Source organism: Rhinatrema bivittatum, chromosome 1 (genome assembly GCF_901001135.1).
Source record: "Rhinatrema bivittatum chromosome 1, aRhiBiv1.1, whole genome shotgun sequence".
Taxonomy (NCBI): domain Eukaryota; kingdom Metazoa; phylum Chordata; class Amphibia; order Gymnophiona; family Rhinatrematidae; genus Rhinatrema; species Rhinatrema bivittatum.
In genome coordinates this window covers 3,880,527-3,900,726 of record NC_042615.1, presented here as the reverse complement: position 1 = coordinate 3,900,726, position 20,200 = coordinate 3,880,527, and the positions used below count along the sequence as shown (strand labels likewise).

Here is a 20,200-nt window from a genome sequence, read left to right as displayed (position 1 = left end):
TCAAACCACTTCTAAAGAAGCCAACTCTAGATCCTACAGACCCGAACAACTTCCGCCCGATCGCTAACTTACCATTCATAGCCAAGATCTTGGAAAAATTAGTGAACACCCAAATATCAGACTATATCGAAGATTATAAACTACTATTCCCTTCTCAATACGGCTTCTGCAAAGCTTCCAGCACAGAATCGCTTCTAGTATCGTTGACAGACCACCTCATTTTGGGTCTCGACAAAGGACAATCATTCCTATTGATTCTTCTAGACCTCTTGGCAGCTTTCGACACCGTTAACCACTCCATCCTCATAAACCAACTCTCGACCATTGGTAAAACAGGTACGGCAATAACCTGGTTCAAAACGTTCCTCAGTAACAGAGGCTACAAAGTTAAAATCCACAATAAAGAATCCCCCCGCCATGACTCACCTGTAGGAGTCCCTCAGGGTTCTGCCCTATCACCCACGCTCTTCAATATTTACCTCCTTCCACTATGCCAGCTCCTAACAAATCTAAATCTTAAACACTTTCTCTACACTGACGTTGTCCAGATAGTGATCCCCCTTAAAGAATCCCTCTCTAAAACTCTTGATCATTGGGAATCATGCCTTCAAAAAATCAAGAGCCTTCTTGCCAGTCTAAATCTCGTATTAAATGCTGCAAAAACAGAATTACTGCTCATCTCCCTAGAAATCAGCAACACCTCCTCTTCTCCTCCAGCTATCCCACTCTCCACCCAAGTGAGAGACTTAGGAGTTATAATTGATAACAGGATGAATCTGAAAGCATTTGTCAACCGTACAACCAGGGACTGTTTCTACAAACTCCAAGTTCTGAAAAGGATAAAACCTCTATTTCACTCTAATGATTACAGAACAATACTACAAGCTTTAATCTTCTCAAAGATTGATTATTGCAACGCCATCCTACTAGGCCTCCCATCATCGTACACCAAACCTCTACAGATGGTCCAGAATGCGGCGGCAAGAATTCTCACCAACACCAGGAGAAGAGACCACAAATTACCTATCCTAAAACACTTACACTGGCTCCCTATACACTTCAGAATCATCTTCAAATCCATCACCATCATATATAAATCCATCCACCACCTTACAACACTTGACTTACAATTCCTGCTCAGCCATCATCACTCCACAAAACCCACCAGAGAAGCATACAGAGGATCCCTCCAAGTACCTCATATCAAATCCACTCGACACATAACTTTAAGAGAATGGGCTTTCTCAACAGCTGGACCAGCACTCTGGAATTCCATCCCTCTGAATCTCCGACAGGAGCCCTGCCTCCCAACATTCCGAAAAAGACTTAAGACCTGGTTATTCAAACAAGCTTTTCCGGACCCCTCCTAATTGCTGCCTCATCAACTTCCACAACTCAGTTACAGCTGCCCTTGTAAATAACACCACGAGATGTTAATCCAATTCAGTATTTCTCTACGCCACTAGTTCGATGTTAATCTACTTCTGTATTTCCCTTTCTCTCCCAGTTTGATCTCCCTTGTTATTTGTAACTGCAATTTCCTTGCACTTGTTTTTAGTTTTTTAATGTATTTGCACCCCTGTTTAACTGTAAACTAGCATGATGTGATTTTATCATGAATGCCGGTATATAAAAAACCTTAAATAAATAAATAAATAAATAAATAAATAAATAAAGAAGTCTTTGCTTTATCTTTCTCAGCTTCTGCTCTCCTGCACGCCCCATGAGGGAGCTCACTTTCCTCTAGAAAATGGCCAGTCCAGGTGAAGACTCCTTCCTGTCCTGTTCCTGCTTCAGCCTGTCCTGCCCCTGAATCCAACCTGCCAGCCATCGCTATCCTGGGGTCACCCCTTTAGCGGCAGTCAAGGCCTGACACACTTACACCAGATAATTAACCGCTGTAAAAATATGCAAGTAGGTTGGCAAATGTAAGTACGTGTCTTTTAAAGTAGCCCAGGAAGGCCCCTAGAGTGCTCCTTTTTCACATGCATATATGAGCACGTGAAAGTTAAAATAGGTGTGAATTTTGGACTTTTATGAAATACTGAATACGTAAGAAGTGGCTATTTTCGTGCCTACAGGCATAGCATTTTCAGAATTCCCTTCACAATGTGCTGAGTGCTGGAATATACTTGGTCTGCCACCCAGTGACAGGAGCCAGCATTGACATGCTGGGCTGATTATTTCTGCCCAAAATTCACAAACTCATTCATAGAAACATAGAAACATAGAAATGACGGCAGAAGAAGACCAAATGGCCCATCCAGTCTGCCCAGCAAGCTTCACACACTTTTTTCTCTCATACTTATCTGTTTCTCTTAGCTCTTGGTTCTATTTCCTTTCCACCCCCACCATTAATGTAGAAAGCAGTGATGGAGCTGCATCCAAGTGAATATCTAGCTGATAAGTTAGGGGTAGTAGGGGTAGTAACCGCCGCAATAAGCAAGCTACACCCATGCTTATTTGTTTTACTCAGACTATGTTATACAGCCCTTATTGGTTGTTTATCTTCTCCCCTGCCGTTGAAGCAGGGAGCTATGCTGGATATGCTTGAGGTATCAGTTTATTCTTCTCCCATGCTGTTGAAGCAGAGAGCCATGCTGGATATGCATCGAAAGTGAAGTATCAGGCACATTTGGTTTGGGGTAGTAACCGCCGTAACAAGCCAGCTACTCCCCGCTTTGTGAGTGTGAACCCTTTTTTCTTCTCCCCTGCCGTTGAAGCAGGGAGCTCTGCTGGATATGCGTGAAGTATCAGTTTTTTCTTCTCCCCTGCCGTTGAAGCAGAGAACTATGCTGTATATGCATAGAAATAGAAGTATCAGGCTTATTTGGTTTGGGGTAGTAACCGCCGTAACAAGCCAGCTACTCCCCCCTTTGTGAGTGCAGATCCTTTATTCCACATTTCCTCTTGCTGTTGAAGCTAGAACGATGTTGGAGTCACAGTAAGCATGTGTACGTTTATTGAATAAGGGTATTGTCTCCAGGCAGTAGCCATCATTCTGGCGAGTCACCCACTCTTCATTGGCGGCCTCTTGACTTTATGGATCCACAGTGTTTATCCCACGCCCCTTTGAAGTCCTTCACAGTTCTGGTCTTCACCACTTCCTCCGGAAGGGCATTCCAGGCATCCACCACCCTCTCCGTGAAGAAATACTTCCTGACATTGGTTCTGAGTCTTCCTCCCTGGAGCTTCAAATCGTGACCCCTGGTTCTGCTGATTTTTTTTCCTACGGAAAAGGTTTGTCGTTGTCTTTGGATCATTAAAACCTTTCAAGTATCTGAAAGTCTGTATCATATCGCCTCTGCTCCTCCTTTCACTTCTTGATGTGTGGTCATTAAACGCCTTGTGCCTAATTATTGGAAATTCTTAAATGTTTCTTTTCTAAACATACTTCAGAGTCCCCGAAACTGAAACACAAGTGATCAAGCATTGGTAATGCTAAACAACAGTTTGGGATTAAATAAAGCTCTAATGCGACACAGGCATCGCCAGAACAGGCTCACAGAGCGCGACGCTCTGGCGGAAACTCTGGGACTCTGGTTTATTTTTCCCATCTGTTGCTAAAGCAGAGGCGAGCTAAGCTGAAGTGTATTGTACAAGAAATCTATTCTTAAAATGACAGTAAACAACGTCACTCCACAGAGCTCTCAGGCAGCTCTAGGAGAAGCTTTCTAAATGACTGCAAACATTTTTATACTGAGACCTTTCATTATATATGCAGAGGACGGTCATGGGGGAAAAGTGATTGAATGATTGATTGATTGATTATTGGAGAAAGGGTAGTTTTCTGAGAACCCAGACTGTCATGCCAGGCAAACTAAGGCCCTCTGCTGACTGAGAAATGGAAGGCAATTCTTGGGTCAGGGTTAAAAATGTCACTGCCCTCTCTAGCCACAAGGGGCCATCCAGGGCCAATGCAAGGGTGAACCTTCAATCTTGCGCCCCTCCCCTCTACATTCCTGCTTACTGATGGTGGCGCAGCATCCCTCTCTCCCACCCTCAGCCAAATTCTGCATCCTCTTCCCTTTCATCCCTGCCCACAGTGGCCAGCATCTCCTCTCCGATTCTCCCCTCACCCACTACCCTCCTCTTTCTCCCCTCCACTCCCTGCTCAGCACACCAGCATCGCCCCAGCCTCTTTGCCCCCCCCTCTCTCTCTTTGTTAATCCCACCCTCACGTGCCCTCTCTCTCCACAATTCCTCCACACACCTAGCTTCCTCCACTCCCCCACATCTTCCCAGCAATTGCTCCCAATCCCTTCTCTCGCCTGGTCTCATGCCTTAAAACGTGTAAGCAGCGCCTGCAGGTTTCTGGGGTTTTTTGCGCCCCCCAACCCCAAATCTTGGCCCTCTGTGTGACTGCCTGGCTCACCTAATGGAAGAACTAGCCCTGGGGTCATCAGCTCTGTCATGCAGAGTGAGAATAAGCCAGGTTTATAGAGCCCAGGACTAACTCATTGTGCTGTTACTCACTGGCATGCCAGGGAAATGGCGAGATCCAGGGGAAGAGAGAGAGGGGAAAGGAACAGGGCTTGTACTGAGTATTGGTTGCAGTTCCATGCAAAGATTTCTACCAGTGATAAAAAAAAAAAGATTACACCCTGCGTATCACTACCTTGTAAGCAGCCACTCTGCTTTGCTGCACAGATAGAGGATGAATAAGGGTGGGCGACGGCTTGGGTGATTATCACATCTCAACTGTTGGGCCAAGGAGCTGAGGAGACTGAGAACCTCTTTTGCAAGGCCTTGTCACCAGCCAAGATTGGCTCCATGGGCATAGTGTGGGGACAAGGAAGACTCTTAGCCTATCCTTCTGAACCTGAATCACTCTGGGTAACCTGTTTATGCAGATCTTGCAGTGAACCTTACAATGACCAGGTATGGACATCGCCAGGTTGCATTTGGGGCAGACCTTGAAGTTGCTGGCCTGCTTCTCAGGAATGGTAAGGAAAAATGGCAATGCAAAGCCAAATGAAACATTCCTGTCACCAAAGAAAGATGATCCAAAGAGATGAAAAATGTAGTTGGGTGGCCTTGGTGAGCCCCACTGGAAAAGACACAGGGCTGCGAAGGTGGCAAACATTGAAAAAAATAAAACAGAGGAAACTAGTAAGGGAAGAGAAAAAGATAACATGAACAGAGATTCCTGTAGAGCTGCAGGAAGCAAACGTCCATCAAGCACGGAGCAGAAAGAGGAAATGAGTTGTGGGGCTGCAGCAGCGCAGGAAGGGGCCATGTGTGAGCAGTGACAGGCTCTGCACGTTTCTGTCCACCGGGCGCTGATGCACAGTCATGTGACGCACTCACGTGACTGGATGAACCTGCTTCTCAATCCTATAAATCATTTCCTCACTCCCTTTTGTAGGATACTTAGTCTCGGAAGAAATGTCCGTGGATGGACCTTACTATTTTAGAAACTCATGAATAGTAACATATTCGATGACAACAGAAAAGGGCTAAGTGGCCTATCCAGTCTGGCCAGTTATTCCTGTTAAGGATATATCCCAGTTGCCAACCAAAGAAGCTTGACTGTTTGTAGGATATTGATCCTTATCCATGTCAGATTTTGCCGTCTTACTCTTTTTTTCTCTGCCATCTCGGGTAGATGTACATCCAAGTTGCTAATCTTAATCCAATTCTCAGTCCCCTACTCCCTATCAAGATGTGTAATAATCTACAGAAAGTAGTCAGGCTATTCCCTAATCTCCAGATGCTAAGGCCCCCTTTGGTCATGCTGGACAGTACTAGCCCACCATCAACCTGCTGGTACTGACTCGGTTAGTTTTTGGGGGAGCTGGAGCCTGGCTTGCAGAGCCCCCACCTCATGCCCCTTGCTTTCTTCTCACCAGCTCTCTCCTTGCTTCTGCTCTTAAGGGAGTAAAGGATGGAGAGTTTGTAATAGTGCAGCCTCCCATCACTGTCCTCTCTATATCTGATCCAGTACAGGCTTCTGCTGCCTCCGCTGGCATCTACCACCCTTTCAGTAAAGAAGTATCTTTTCATGTTCCCTTACAACCTTTCTCCATCCAACTTCAGATCATGCACCCTGTTCTATGGACAATTTCATTTTCCTGTGATTTTTTTGAAGGATGTCAAAATGTGAATGTTTCTAGCATCTCCCCTCTTTCCTCCTGTGAGTGCATTTCGAGTATCTCAAGCATTTCTTTGTGTAGCAGGTTCTAAACCATTTTTGTATCATAAATGCTACAAATATTTCTTCTCCTGTGTGGACACAGACACTGCTCAGATTCCTCTGTATCAGATAAACTAATCAATTTTCTTGCCAGCTGCTGTGAACGGGACATGTCCCTATCTGTTACCATAACAGCGAGGACTGTGCCAGAAATGCACTTAAAGGGAAAACGTTCACGATTCAGTTACATCAACTTTCTGCTGTTTTATGGGCTTTTCATGTTAGTTCTTTGGCACTAGCCTTGGCCATCTATCTCAGCTCATTTAGCATTTCCTGCAGTAACACTGGAAAACATTTTCAAGGGAGGGCACTGAGAAGTTCAGCAGGAGAAGGTGGATAGTGTTACACATTTGGGGGGGTGACTCTCTCCTTCTTACCCCCGAGGCAGCGTGTTACAAAAGATGCAAGCGACGAACGTTACTCCGCATGCATAGTTTCCGCAGGCAGTAACATGTAGCTGGAGCCCGGTTCCCAAGAAATCTGGAAAGCACTAAAGCCCTTCGATGTCTCTGGGGATGTCGGCCTGGTCCGGGTGATAGCGATAGTAGCAAAGCAGTGATCAGGCACTGGCAGGAGCAGTGGATACCACCACCCTCGCCCGAGTATGGACTGACCCTCCCAGCATGGGTTTTCCCTTCCCAGGGGGCCGATGCAATAAAGTCGCGTAGAAAGCGGGCGCTGAACAGTCGGCGCCTTCTCTCTTAACGCGCATGGAACCCGCCCCTTTTCCCAATCGTAGTGCACAGGCTGAGGCAGGGCTAACCGTCTTCGGAGAGTGACAACGGATTTTGCGAGCGAGGAGTGGTTAGAGATCTCTGGTTGCGGCTTCACGTGTGGGTAGACTGAGGGAGCAGTGGTTAAATAGCAGCTGCTGAGGATTTTGGCGACCCTTATCAGTTGAGGTTCCCCCACCCCCACTTCACTCTCGGGAGCCCGATATCTGCAGCCGAGAGGAGCTCTGGAGCGCTGCTGTCTTCCTTTGGGAAGGAGGAAAGTTTAACTTTCGATAAGTTGGGTTGTGCTTAATGACATTGGTAACGAAAACTGACACCGTTAAACTTGGCGTCAGTTTTTGTGATGGTCCCGATCTTCACATTTTTTAAAAAATTTTATTTCTTTTCTTTTTATTCTTTTTCTGATGTGCACATCTATTAACGCCTGCTCCTGGCAGGAGTTAATAGATGACAGATAAATGTGCATCAGAGACGCACATTTTTCTTTTTGCATCGGGATTGAATGTCTAATAGTAGAGATGTGAATCGGAACCGGAAACGGTTCCGCTTTCGGATTCGTGGACCATCGGGAAATTATTTTTCCCGCGGTCCAAAAATACAGCCCGACCCTTTTAAAATTAGTTCTTTAGTATCCCCCCACTCTCTGGACCCCTCCAACCCCCCCCCCCCCCAAATTTTTAAGTACCTGGTGGTCCAGTGGGGGTCCCGGGAGCGATCTCCCGCTCTCGGGCCGTCGGCTGCCAGTAAACAAAATGGCACTGATGGCCCTTTGCCCTTAGCATGTGACAGTGTATCTGTGCCATTGGCCGGCCCCTGTCACATAGTAGGAGCATTGGATGGCCCGTGCCATTTTTAAAGATGGCATTTGGACAGTGGTGTCTAGAAAGTGGACCTGTTGAGTGGACTGCTCTAGGCTCAGGTTGCTGGTGATGTGAAGTTTGTGAACTCTTGGTGGAATTACTCACCAGGAACCACAAATTGCACAACAATGCCTTCTCTTTGTTCTGTATGTGTTTTAGCCACTTCCTGTACATCGCTTCATGCATCTGACGAAGTGGACTCTGTCCTCTAAAGCTCATGCCTCAATAAATTGGTAGGTCTGAAGATTTCAAGACAGAGAAACAGTGTGACAGGGCACTAGCCAGAGCTGGAGGGATGTTAACATGTATAAGAAGAGCTATAACTAGTGAAAAGAGGAGGTGATTATGACATTGTACAGGTAATTAGTGAAACCTTGGAGTATTGTGTACACTTCTGGAAACCTTCCTCAAAAGTCTTAGCAGATGAGATTCAGAAGTCTAAACATGTTTACACTAGAGAAGAGATGACACTTTTCAAATATCTGAAAAGTATTAACAATGCTGCAAAAGAAGCAAATCTGTGACAAGAGGGGAAGGTTCCAGTAAAGGGATTATGATTTGAGCATCCAAGAGGTTAGACTGAGGAAAAATATCAGAAAAGGGTAGAGGAAGCATGGAACGCCCTCCCAGGATGGATGGTAGTGATTATAACAGTAATGCAGTGTACGTGACTTTGTAACCTGCATCATGCAATCCTGTAGGACTGCAGTATATAAACATTTTAAAATAAATAAGAGGGCATGGGATAAGCACAGGGGATCCTAGTTCCTAAAAGTGGAGAGAGCAGAAAGCATGATCTAAGGACAAGTATTTAAGCATTCGTAGCTCAACTGATTCAAAAACAGATGTTGGGCCTACCTTCTGGAAAAGAGTTTAATAAGAAATATTAGAAGTCCTAGGAGTGACAGAGGCATCCATGTGGCTGGGTTTGTCTGGCAGGCTGTGATGTACAATGCATGAAGAGATGGACATAATTGGCATCACAGAGACTTGGTGGAAGGAGGATAATCAATGGGACAGCGTTATATCACGGAACAAATTATATCTCAATGTTAGGGAGGATCAACTTGGTGGGGGAGTGGCACTTTATGTCCAGGAGGGTATAGAATCCAACAGGATAAAGATCTTACAAGAGACTAAATGCTCAGTACAATCTATATGGGTAGAAATCCCTTGTGTGTTGGGTAAGGGGTAGATTTTCAAAGGATTATACATGTACGTTACGTGCGTAACCCCCGAAAACCTACCCCAAACCCCCCCTGCACGCGCCAAGCCTATCTTGCATAGGCTTCTGGCGCGTGCAAAGCCCCGGGATGCGCGTAAGTCCCAGGGCTTTCCTGGGGGGGCGTGTCGGGGGGCATGTCGGGACCCGCGCATCATCGGGGGGCGTGTCGGGGGGCTTGATGCAGCCGGTGCGTCATCCGGGGCGGGGCCGTGGGCGTGGTTCCGGCCCGGGGGCGTTCCGGGGGCGTGGTCGCGGCCTCCGGACCAGCCCCTTGACCAGAACATGGTGCGTAGTGGTCGGCCTGGCGCACGCAAAGTTACGACTGCCTCGAGCAGGCGTAACTTGTTCAACAAAGGTAGGTGGGGGTTAGATAGGGCTGGGGGGGTGAGTTAGGTAGGGGAAGGGAGGGGAAGGCCGAAGGAAAGTTCCCTCCGAGGCCGCTACGATTTCGGAGCGGCTTCGGAGGGAACGGAGGCAGGCTGTGCGGCTCAGCGCGCGCAGGCTGCCCATTTTGGGCAGCCTTGCACGTGCCAACCCCGGATTTTAATGGATACGCGCGTATCCATTAAAATCCCGCATACTCTTGTTTGCGCCTGGTGCGCAAACATGAGTACGTGTGTGCGCACATTTATAAAATCTACCCCTAAGAGTATAGTGATAGGAGTATACTACCCTCCACCTGGACAAAATGGTCAGACAGATGATGAAATGCTAAGAGAAATCAGGGAAGCAAACCAATTTGGCAGTGCAGTAATAATGGGAGATTTCAATTACTGTAGCAAAAACGTTGTGTCACATACTTTTGTTTTTTGATTAAATGCTATAAATCTTTTACCTTCTTTAAACTTGAGCATAAATGCTCCGACAGGGAAGTAATACCCTTTTGAACTTTAAAAAAAAATGATAAAAAGTTAAGAGAAAAAAAGAAAAATTTGTCTTGTTGAGCAAATATCGAACTATTGGACCTATGATGAAAGAGGACCCACAAAGGTGTAAGATACAAGTGTTAACTTGCAGCACCAGGGGTGTTATGATGGTCCCTAATCCTTGACTAATGTATTTATGCTCAAGTTTAAAGTAGGTAAAAGATTTATAGCATTTAATCAAAAAACAAAAGTATGTGACACAACGTTTTTGCTACAGGATTATTTAATCGTTGTTCAACTTGTTCAACTCAAAAAGAGATATTTCTTTCTTTAGATTTCAATTACCCCAGTATTGACTCGGTAAATGTAACATCAGGACTTGCTAGAGACATCAAGTTCCTGGATTTAATAAACGACTGCTTCATGGAGCAATTGGTTCAGGGACCTACAAGAGAGGGAGCTATTTTAGATTTAATTCTTAGTGGAGCACAGGATTTTGTGAGAGAGGTAACGGTGGTAGGGCCACTTGGCAACAGTGATTATAACATGATCAAATTTAAACTAATAACTGGAAGGGGGACAATAAGTAAATCTGCAGCTCTAACACTAAACATTCAAAAGGGAAACTTTGATAAAATGAGGAAAATCGTTAGGAAAAAACTGAAAGGTGCAGCTGCAAAAGGTTAAAAGTGTTCAACAGGCTTGGACATTGTTTAAAAATACAATCCTAGAGGCGCAGTCCATATGTATTCCACGCATTAAGAAAGGTGGAAGGAAGGAAAAACAATTACCGTCGTGGTTAAAAGGTGAGGTGAAAGAGGCTGTTTTAGCCAAAAGAAAATCCTTCACAAATTGGAAGAAGGATCCGTCTGAAGAAAATAGGAAAAAGCATAAGCATTGTCAAGTTAAGTATAAAACACTGATAAGACAGGTAAAGAGAGAATTTGAAAAGAAGTTGACCGCAGAGGCAAAAACTCATAATAAAGACTTTTTAAAATATATCCAAAGCAAGAAACCTGTGAGGGAGTCGGTTGGACTGTTAGATGACCGAGGGGTTAAAGGGGCTCTTAGGGAAGATAAGGCCATTGCAGAAAGACTAAATGAATTCTTTGTTTCTGTGTTTACTAATGAGGATGTTTGGGAGATACCGGTTTCGGAGATGGTTTTCAAGGGTGATGAGTCAGATGAACTGAACCAAATCACTGTGAACCTGGAAGATGTAGTAGGCCAGATTGACAAACTAAAGAGTAGCAAATCACCTGGACCAGATGGTATGCATCCTAGGGTACTGAAGGAACTCAAAAATGAAATTTAAGATCTATTAGTTAAAATTTGTAACCTATCATTAAAATCATCCATTGTACCTGAAGACTGGAGGGTGGCCAATGTAACCCCAATATTTAAAAAGGGCTCCAGGGGCGATCTGAGAAACTATAGACCAGTGAGCCTGACTTCAGTGCCGGGAAAATTTTCTATTTATTTATGTATTTATTTAGGGCTTTTTTATACCGACATTCATGATACCAATCATATCATGTCGGTTTACAAGAAACTATGGTGCAATAACATTAACATCAACATGAACAATAGGCGAAGAGAGAGCAAAGTGAGCAAAAGTTACAATAAAACTGGGGCACTTGAACTGGGAGGAAAATATTGGAAACTGTTCTAAAGATCAAAACCACAGAGCACATAGAAAGACATGGTTTACTGGAACATGTATAGCTGCTTGCTTTAACTCATTTGGCATCATACTTTCCAGCAGGGATAAATTTACCAGTATATGGAAGATATCCATAAATATGTCTTTTAATACATAAAATACTGAAAATGGACAAGGATCAGCTTGGTAATATGACTGCTTTAGCTCTGACATTATTACTTCTGTTTCTGTCTGAGAAACAGGCAAAAATGTATCCCAACCTACAGTGTATCTACTTTCATCTAATTCAAAATCTGGGCCCATTCTTAAAACGTTATTAATCGTTCCTTCCTGTCTTATCGCTTTCTGAATCCAGAAATCGGCGAATTCCCCACTTTTCTGGTTGCAATATAACACGCTGCATCATTTGAAACAATTCACGGGGCCTAGTTAGTAAAATACTGTTTTTCATACTGGAGAAACAGAGCTTTACTGTTAGGACTTGTGGACCCTTGGGCCGGTCAGGACAAGAGCTGGAAGCTGCGGAGGACCTCAGCTACAAGTCACAACCGGGAGGCGGCGCTCCCGCGAGAGGAGCTCGTAGGAGCCCGGCCGCTGGGACTTTTGGAGATTCGCCCTGGAAGCCGGAGTCCCCCCAGGAGGAGCCTGTAGGGACCCAGCTGCTGGGACTTAGGAGAATCTTCGGGCCAGTGGAGAGGTGAGGAACCGAGATGGAGTCCAGGAAGGCAGTAATTCAGAGTCGAAGATGGAGCCGGGTCAAGCCAGAGATCAGAAGTCGTACCGAAGCCAAAGGACAATTCCGGAAGCGGAGTCAGGGACGGAGCCGGGTCAAGCCAGAGGTCAGAAGTCGTACCGAAGCCAAAGGACGGATCCAGAAGCGGAGTCAGGGACGGAGCCGGGTCAAGACGGAGAGTGGTCAGCAGGCAAGCCGGGTCGGAGCGAAGCTGGAACCAGGAAGCAGCAACTGAAGACAGGAACCCTGTGAACCTCGTTGCAAGGCCAGGAACGCTGTGAATGCAGGGCTTAAATAGCCCTGCAGCGTCTGACGTCACCAGCCGGCTTCCTGAATCTCCCGCGCTGGCCCCTTTAAATGCAGAGGCCTGCCGCGCGCGCGCGGCTAGGGTGTGGGGCCAGCCGCGGGAGGACGCCGGCTGCTCGCTTGGCGTGGAAGCACCGTGCCCGGGGCCTGCACGACCCGAACGCAGCTCAAGGAGGGCTGGGACCGAGCCGGTCCCGGGGCCGACCCGGGATCGCAACATTTACACTCCAGACGGGCAAGGGTAATCTGGCTTTTCCCCGTTTCCTTTTCTTTTTTCCTCATTTCTCACTTCTTTACTACAGGATCCTGGTCAAACCACGAGACCCTAGCATGGTAACTCATTTTTAGGAAATTACTTAAGGTGGATGATAGCCTGCCACTGAAGTCATATGCCATCGTCACTTCCATCACGTAACACTCCTCCTTAAACGCATCCACATCTACAGCTGCTCTAGAATTTCTTACTAGTTTGCTCTCCAGTATATTTACATTTTCACCAAAAGCTGTAAAAGCAAATGAAATGAAATAATGATTTAACTAAATAACTGGCTCAATGATTATATCAGAGACTAAATCCTTTTAGTATCTAAACTAGTCCATTAGTAGTTGGTCCAAGATGTGGCCTGCACGATGCGTGGGGTGTGTTATTAGTTGAGCAAATTGTAGTGACCCCAACAGATTTTGAAACGTGGTAAATATTCCTAAAGATTTACAGTGCATATGTAAAAGTGGCCCACCAACAAGGATGAGAAATAAGAAAATAAAACTTCAAAATACCGTCAAAATATCTATCAGAGAATTACATGGAATCTATAAAAAAAAAACCCACTAAGGCACACTTGCTTAAGAAGGGAAGCTGGACAGGAGAAAAACTACTGCCTGAGAAGTGAAAAGGGCTCTGGAAAAACCTGGGGGCCTGTATTCAGCTGCAGAGCAGCCAGTTAAGTTAGCCACATAGAGCTATCCGGCTAACTTAACAGGGACATTCAGCGGGATATCCCTGGCTATCTTAAAGTTAGCCGGATAAGTATACGGCTAACTTTAGGATAGCCCTACGGCACAACCAGAGCTGGCCACATTCGTTAAGCGGCTAACTCCGAATATCAGAGCGGCTAACTGTGGCCCACCCTGAAACGCCTGTCCCCAATATTGCTTCAAATATCACCGCTTTTCCATTTCGACGGATAACTTTTCAGTTATCCAACTAAACGGTTTTTGAATATCAGCCTCCTGAAGTGAGGCGCATTGTGCAGTGCTAGGAGCTGCCATGCATGGTCAGAGACATCTCCAAGTCTTTGATGGAAGGCTCTGGAAGGGCGTTCTGGGTCGGCGCCATTGCATGAGATCACCCATGTTTGTGAGCTGCTGGCTTCAGAGAGTATGGGTCACTCTTCCCATCCCCAGCAGTTTCTAACTGATATACAACATTTCTCTAGTTCTTCTGCCCATGGAGAGGTTCTAGTGCACACTCACATGTCCTAAGACAGCTGGGCATTAAATGATTCTCCACTTACCTTCTGCTAATGCTAAAACTGCATATGAGGGCTGGCTACAGACATGTTGAGTGGAACTGACAGCTCTTCCCCGAGCTGCGTGTGTGTGTGTGTGCACATGCGTGTGTTGGGGTGGGCAGGAACCACACAAACATCATCACTTACTAATGATGTGCACCACGCATTCATTTACACAGAATATTAATTGGATAGAAACATTCAGCTGTTCACAAACAGAGGAAACCTGGAAACATTTGACAAACCTGATCCAAACCTTCTGTTTGGATCAGGGCTTCAGTACCGTGATACTGTGCTTGTATCGCGTTTCCTTTATTTGCATCTCCTAAGTCTACCTCAGCCAAGCTCTGACATCCTCCTTACGTGGCACACTGCAGGCGCGTGTCCAGTTAGTGAAACCCCAGGGAAAAGCCTTGAACAGCCCTGTTGCACCAGTCAGGCTCTTCATCCCCTTACCTCGTTGGGTGGAATGGCAGCAAAGGGCTTGATGACGGCAGCGAGTGGGATCTGCGCTTGCTTAGCCATGTCGGCGGAGCTCGGAAAGCAGTAGGTTGTGCAGCGAATGTAACGAGGGCTCGCATTGCCTAAAAAGTTCAGAAGATTGAATTCTTAATAACCTCGACAGAGACTTCTCTGGACAGCTTATCTGAGCTTTCACTGCAAAACACAAATGCTTCCCACTCAGAGCAAAGATGCTTCGCTATACATCCTCTCTATCTCGTAAATATATCAAACCAGCACTAATGTCAGTGAGAAATCTATAATCACACCGACATTAAAGTACTTGCACAGTAACCCAGCTGTCCATGCTTAGACGCCTGCTGAAAAGGTAAAGATGACTGGTGATCTTTACCCAGACAGTCAGCGGCACTTTTCTGGCTAAATCCACCTGTGCAGATTGGGTGCGGGTAGATTCCAATCAGGCATTTATCAGGAAGGCGCTGCCCATGCATTTTTAGCAGGGTAGTGGTGAATGTCACGCCTACATTTAAGAAACCTGCCCCAGGAACATCCCGACCTGGCCCCTTTCGTACTTGGCTGAATTTGTGCAGGTGGGGGGTAGGGAGGAATTCTGAACGGCTAAAATGTATGGGGCTAAAATCTAGTTTCTAGCCAGGTAAATCTTTTGAAGATCAACCTCCTAGTGGATAACATTACAGAAAGACAAACTGACCCATCGAGTCTGCTCAGTTATTCCTGCCTACGCGTCAAGCCTGGCATATTTGTGGAATATTGTTTCTTCAAGTCATGCGTAATCCAACACCCAGTCCTTCCATAAATTACCACCAAGCTTTGCAACAATCTCAACAGCTAGTGAGGTTGTTGCTTGAACATCTGCCCGTGTATATTATCCATGTGGCCCTGCGGGATGGTACCTTGTCCCCGTCTGCTGATATAGACCCAGTGGCTTCCTGTTGGTTTTAACCCGGCTACCTCGTGGCCTGCAGTGTCACTAGGTCATGCTTTCTATGATGCCGAGGATAAGTGAATAAAATTGAAAAGATAGAGGAGAGGAGTTTCAGTAGAGTGATGGGATCTGAAGCCAAACTGGAAGGCGTCTTCCACAGTTTGAGAAAGGAAAGGTAACAAGGAGTGAGGCTGATAGCTGGAGACTTATCCACATACATATGTATATATGTATCCACATACATATGTATATATATGTAGAGAGAGAGACACACACACACACAGATATGCATGCACTGTTTTTCCAAGTGTGCTTTACATAAGCCTTTCTGGCTTTCTGTATGAATCAACACCTCGTTGCTTTAACAATCGATCATCTGGATGCTTTAAACCGCAATGTTTTCTCATGGGAGGGGTCCCACTACAGCAGGGGAGAAGGGGTCTCACCACGATAGTGGGGTGCCTCTCCCGAAAAAACATCACAGCTCTATGGCACATTCTTTTGTCTCCTAGCCAAACCTCGCGGGACAAAAGAACGTGGCTATTGGCCCTTTAGGTACAACGGTGGAACCAAGCTCAAGGGACCGCCATCGCCTTAAAGGGCTGCTGCCTAAACTCCAAAATTAGCTGCAGAAAAAAAAAAAAGTTGAGCGAGAGTCAGGGCTGACCCCCGGTTCAACCTGAGGCCACCACGCAAGGCAGCCCCAACTCCTCAAAGTTTTACAAATGTTTAAATGTCATGCGCAGTGCCAGCGGTGACAGGAATCTCTCCCAAAGGTTAACATAAAAGTAATCGGGGTTCAGAGTGACCCCCCCCAATAATGAAATTACCTCATTGGGAGTGTAGTGCCCACCCCAACATCCCCCTCCCCCAGAAGGTACAACTTAGAATTATTGGGGTACAGTGGGGGCACCGCTCCTCCCCCTCCCTCCCTCTCCCCCTGCAATACTATCAAAACCCCTCAGTGGTGTTCAGGGAGCTCCCCACCCCCGAACCTTACACATTCTATTAAGGTCCTGCAATGGGGCCAGGGTGCCCCCTAGCACCTGCCCCGGTCGACACCATTTTTCAAAATGGCACCAACCTGCCCTTGCCCCTATAATGTGATGGGGTAAAGCCCGGGGACTGGACCTAGGCCAGACCTTGCCCTGCTCCTCCTGCAGCTGAGCGTCCACTGCATGCAGGAGACGGAAGCCTGCACCCAGATTTAGTTACCCTAAGACCAGGTTTCCAGAGTAGAAAAAGCTAAAGATAGAGCGAAGGACGTTTGAAATTGCCTCTTTCCTCAGAGATGACATTTAGAACAGAAAATCATTTCAAAGGTGCTCACCTTGGTCCTGGATCACGCAGTCAGTGGTGACAAGAGGGGGAACCTGCCCTCTGAGATGGGTAGTGTAGACTTGACCCGCTCTGCTTGTTTTATCACTGTCGATCACTTGAATCTAGGGGGAAAACACAAGAATGGCCTTCAGAATGCAGAGTGCGTTATATTTTTGTTCTATTGCGCAATGAATAGAAACATGACAGCAGAAAACGACCACGAGGCCTATCCAACCATACCAACTTCTCAGCTCTACAGCCTTACCACTCCCTCAGAGACCCCCTGTGTTTATCCCATGCATTCAGGTACTGTCCTTGTCTCTACCACCTCCACGGGGAGGCTGTCGCATGCATCCAGTGTTCTCTCTGTAAAGAAATATTTCCATAGATTACATCCGAGACTACCCCCTTTCACCCTCATCCCATGACCCCTCATTCCAGAGACTCTTTCCTTTGAAAGAGGCTCTCGTCCTGCGCAATGATACCTCTGAGGTATTTAACTCTCTCAATCCTATCTCCCCTATCTCACCTTTCTTCTAAAATATACGTTTAGATCTTTAAGTCTGTCCCCATGTTAGTAGCCTCCCTCTGGTCTGACTCCATCCTGTTTATATCCTTTTGAAGGTGGGGTCTCCAGAATTGTACTCAGTATCCCAAGTGAGGTCTCACCAGGGACCTGTACAGGGGCAGCATCACCTCCCTTTTTCTGCTGACCCTTCCTCTCCCTATGCAGCCAAGCATCCTCCTGGCTTTCTCTGTTGCCTTATACACCTGTTTGGTCATCTTAAGATCATCAGATACAATCCCCCTCAGATCCCGCTCTTCTTTCATGCTTTTTAAATCTTAGCTGCCAGACTCTAGACCACTCCTCAGACTTCAGTAGATCTCGCCTCGTGGTTTTCAAATCTTCCGGGGTACCTACCCTTTTGCAGACTTTGCTATCATCTGCAAATTGACAAACCTTTCCCAAGAGTCCATGTGTAATATCGCTTCTGAAAATGTTGAAAAAAAATCCATCCAAGGATTGATCCCTGTGGCACACTGCTGGTAACATAAGAACATAAGAAAATGCCATACTGGGTCAGACCAAGGGTCCATCAAGCCCAGCATCCTGTTTCCAACAGTGGCCAATCCAGGCCATAAGAACCTGGCAAGTACCCAAAAACTAAGTCTATTCCATGTATGCTAATGGCAGTGGCTATTCTCTAAGTGAACTTAATAGCAGGTAATGGACTTCTCCTCCAAGAACTTATCCAATCTTTTTTTAAACACAGCTATACTAACTGCACTAACCACATCCTCTGGCAACAAATTCCAGAGTCTAATTATGCGTTGAGTAAAAAAGAACTTTCTCCGATTAGTTTTAAATGTGCCCCATGCTAACTTCATGGAGTGCCCCCTAGTCTTTCTACTATCCGAAAGAGTAAATAACCGATTCACATCTACCCGTTCTAGACTTCTCATGATTTTGCACTTCTTGGCATTGAATCTCAGCTGCCATATCTTCAACCACTCTTCCAGTTTCCTTAAATCCCGTTTCATTCTCTCCACTCCTTCCGGCGTGTCCACTTTGTTGCAGATCTTAGTGTCGTCCGCAAAAAGACAAATCTTACCTTCTATCCCGTCCGTTGAAGCAGAGAGCTATGCTGGATATGCGTGAAGTATCAGCTTTTCTTCTCCCTTGCCGTTGAAGCAGAGAGCTATGCTGGATATGCGTGAAGTATCAGTTTTTCTTCTCCCCTGCCGTTGAAGCAGAGAGCTATGCTGGATATGCGTGAAGTATTAGTTTTACTTCTCCTCTGCCGTTGAAGCAGAGAGTTATGCTGGATATGCGTGAAGTATTAGTTTTTCTTCTCCCCTGCTGTTGAAGCAGAGAGCTATGCTGGATATGCAATGAAAGTGATGTATGCATTGAAAGCCACATTAACTATCAACAAATATTGAATAAGCCTAATAATTGGTAATACCTATAGCCTATGAACTCTCCGTTAATTTTACATACTCTTACCCACCCCTGTTTTGTTTTTTTTTTAATTTGGAGATGGCAGCCCTCCATCCTTCCGCTCCGTGAAGGTGGAACACCAACCACTGGCCACTGGCATCCCGCTCCGTGAATGCCTCTGTGGCTACTGCCGCTCCGTGCAGTGTTTTGCTACCTCCTCTTTATACACGTCCTCTAGACCTGATGGATCCACAGTGTTTATCCCACGCCCCTTTGAAGTCCTTCACAGTTTTGGACTTCACCACTTCCTCCGGAAGGGCATTCCAGGCATCCACCACTCTCTCCGTGAAGAAATACTTCCTGACATTGGTTCTTAGTCTTCCTCCCTGGAGCCTCAGCTCGTGCCCTCTGGTTCTGCTGATTTTTTTCTGACGGAAAAGGTTTGTCGTTGTCTTTGGATCGTTAAAGATTTTCAATTATCTGAACGTCTGAATCATATCACCCCTGCTCCTCCTTTCCTCCAGGATGTACATATTTAGATTCTTCAATCTCTCCTCGTATGACATCCGATGAAGACCCTCCACCTTTCTGGTTGCCCTTCTCTGTACCACTTCCATCTTGTCTCTGTCTCTTTGTAGATACGGTCTCCAGAACTGAACACAGTACTCCAGGTGAGGCCTCACCAAGGACCTGTACAAGGGGATAATCACTTCCCTTTTCTTACTCGATATTCCTCTCTCTATGCAGCCCAGCATTCTTCTGGCTTTTGCTATCGCCTTGTCGCATTGTTTCGCAGACTTCATATCAATAGACACTATAACCCCTAGGTCTCTCTCCTGCTCCGTGCACATCAGCCTTTCCCCCCCATCGAATACAGTTCATTCGGATTTCCACTCCCCATATGCATGACTTTGCACTTCTTGGCATTGAATCTCAGCTGCCATATCTTCGACCACTCTTCCAGTTTCCTTAAATCCCGTTTCATTCTCTCCACTCCTTCCGGCGTGTCCACTTTGTTGCAGATCTTAGTGTCGTCCGCAAAAAGACAAATCTTACCTTCTATCCCGTCCGCAATGTCGCTCACAAAGATATTGAACAGGACCGGTCCCAACACCGATCCTTGCGGTACACCACTTAAAACCGCTCTCTCTTCAGAGAGAGTTCCATTTACCATCACACATTGTCTTCTGTCCGTCAACCAGTTTGCAATCCAGGTCACCAACTCGGCACTCACTCCTAAGCTTCTCGTTTTATTCACCAGTCTCCTGTGCGGAACTGTATCAAAAGCTTTGCTGAAATCTAAGTAGATGACATCGAGCGCTCTTCCTTGATCCAATTCCTTGGTTACCCAGTCAAAAAAGTCAATCAGATTTGTCTGATAGGATCTTCCCCTGGTGAATCCATGCTGCCTCTGGTCCATCAATTCTCCCTACTGT

General features: G+C 46.1%; 1 protein-coding gene across 1 annotated transcript in view; it reads right to left on the bottom strand.

The window, feature by feature from the left end:
* SEC24D (SEC24 homolog D, COPII coat complex component) overlaps positions 1 to 20,200 on the bottom strand; it is a 337,918-nt gene that overhangs the window by 160,250 nt on the left and 157,468 nt on the right. The window contains exons 7-8 of the mRNA XM_029613783.1: positions 16,833 to 16,944; positions 14,551 to 14,678 (exon numbers count right to left, since the gene is read on the bottom strand). Coding sequence (XP_029469643.1) covers positions 14,551 to 14,678; positions 16,833 to 16,944 — 240 coding nt within the window. The remainder of the gene's footprint in view (positions 1 to 14,550; positions 14,679 to 16,832; positions 16,945 to 20,200) is intronic.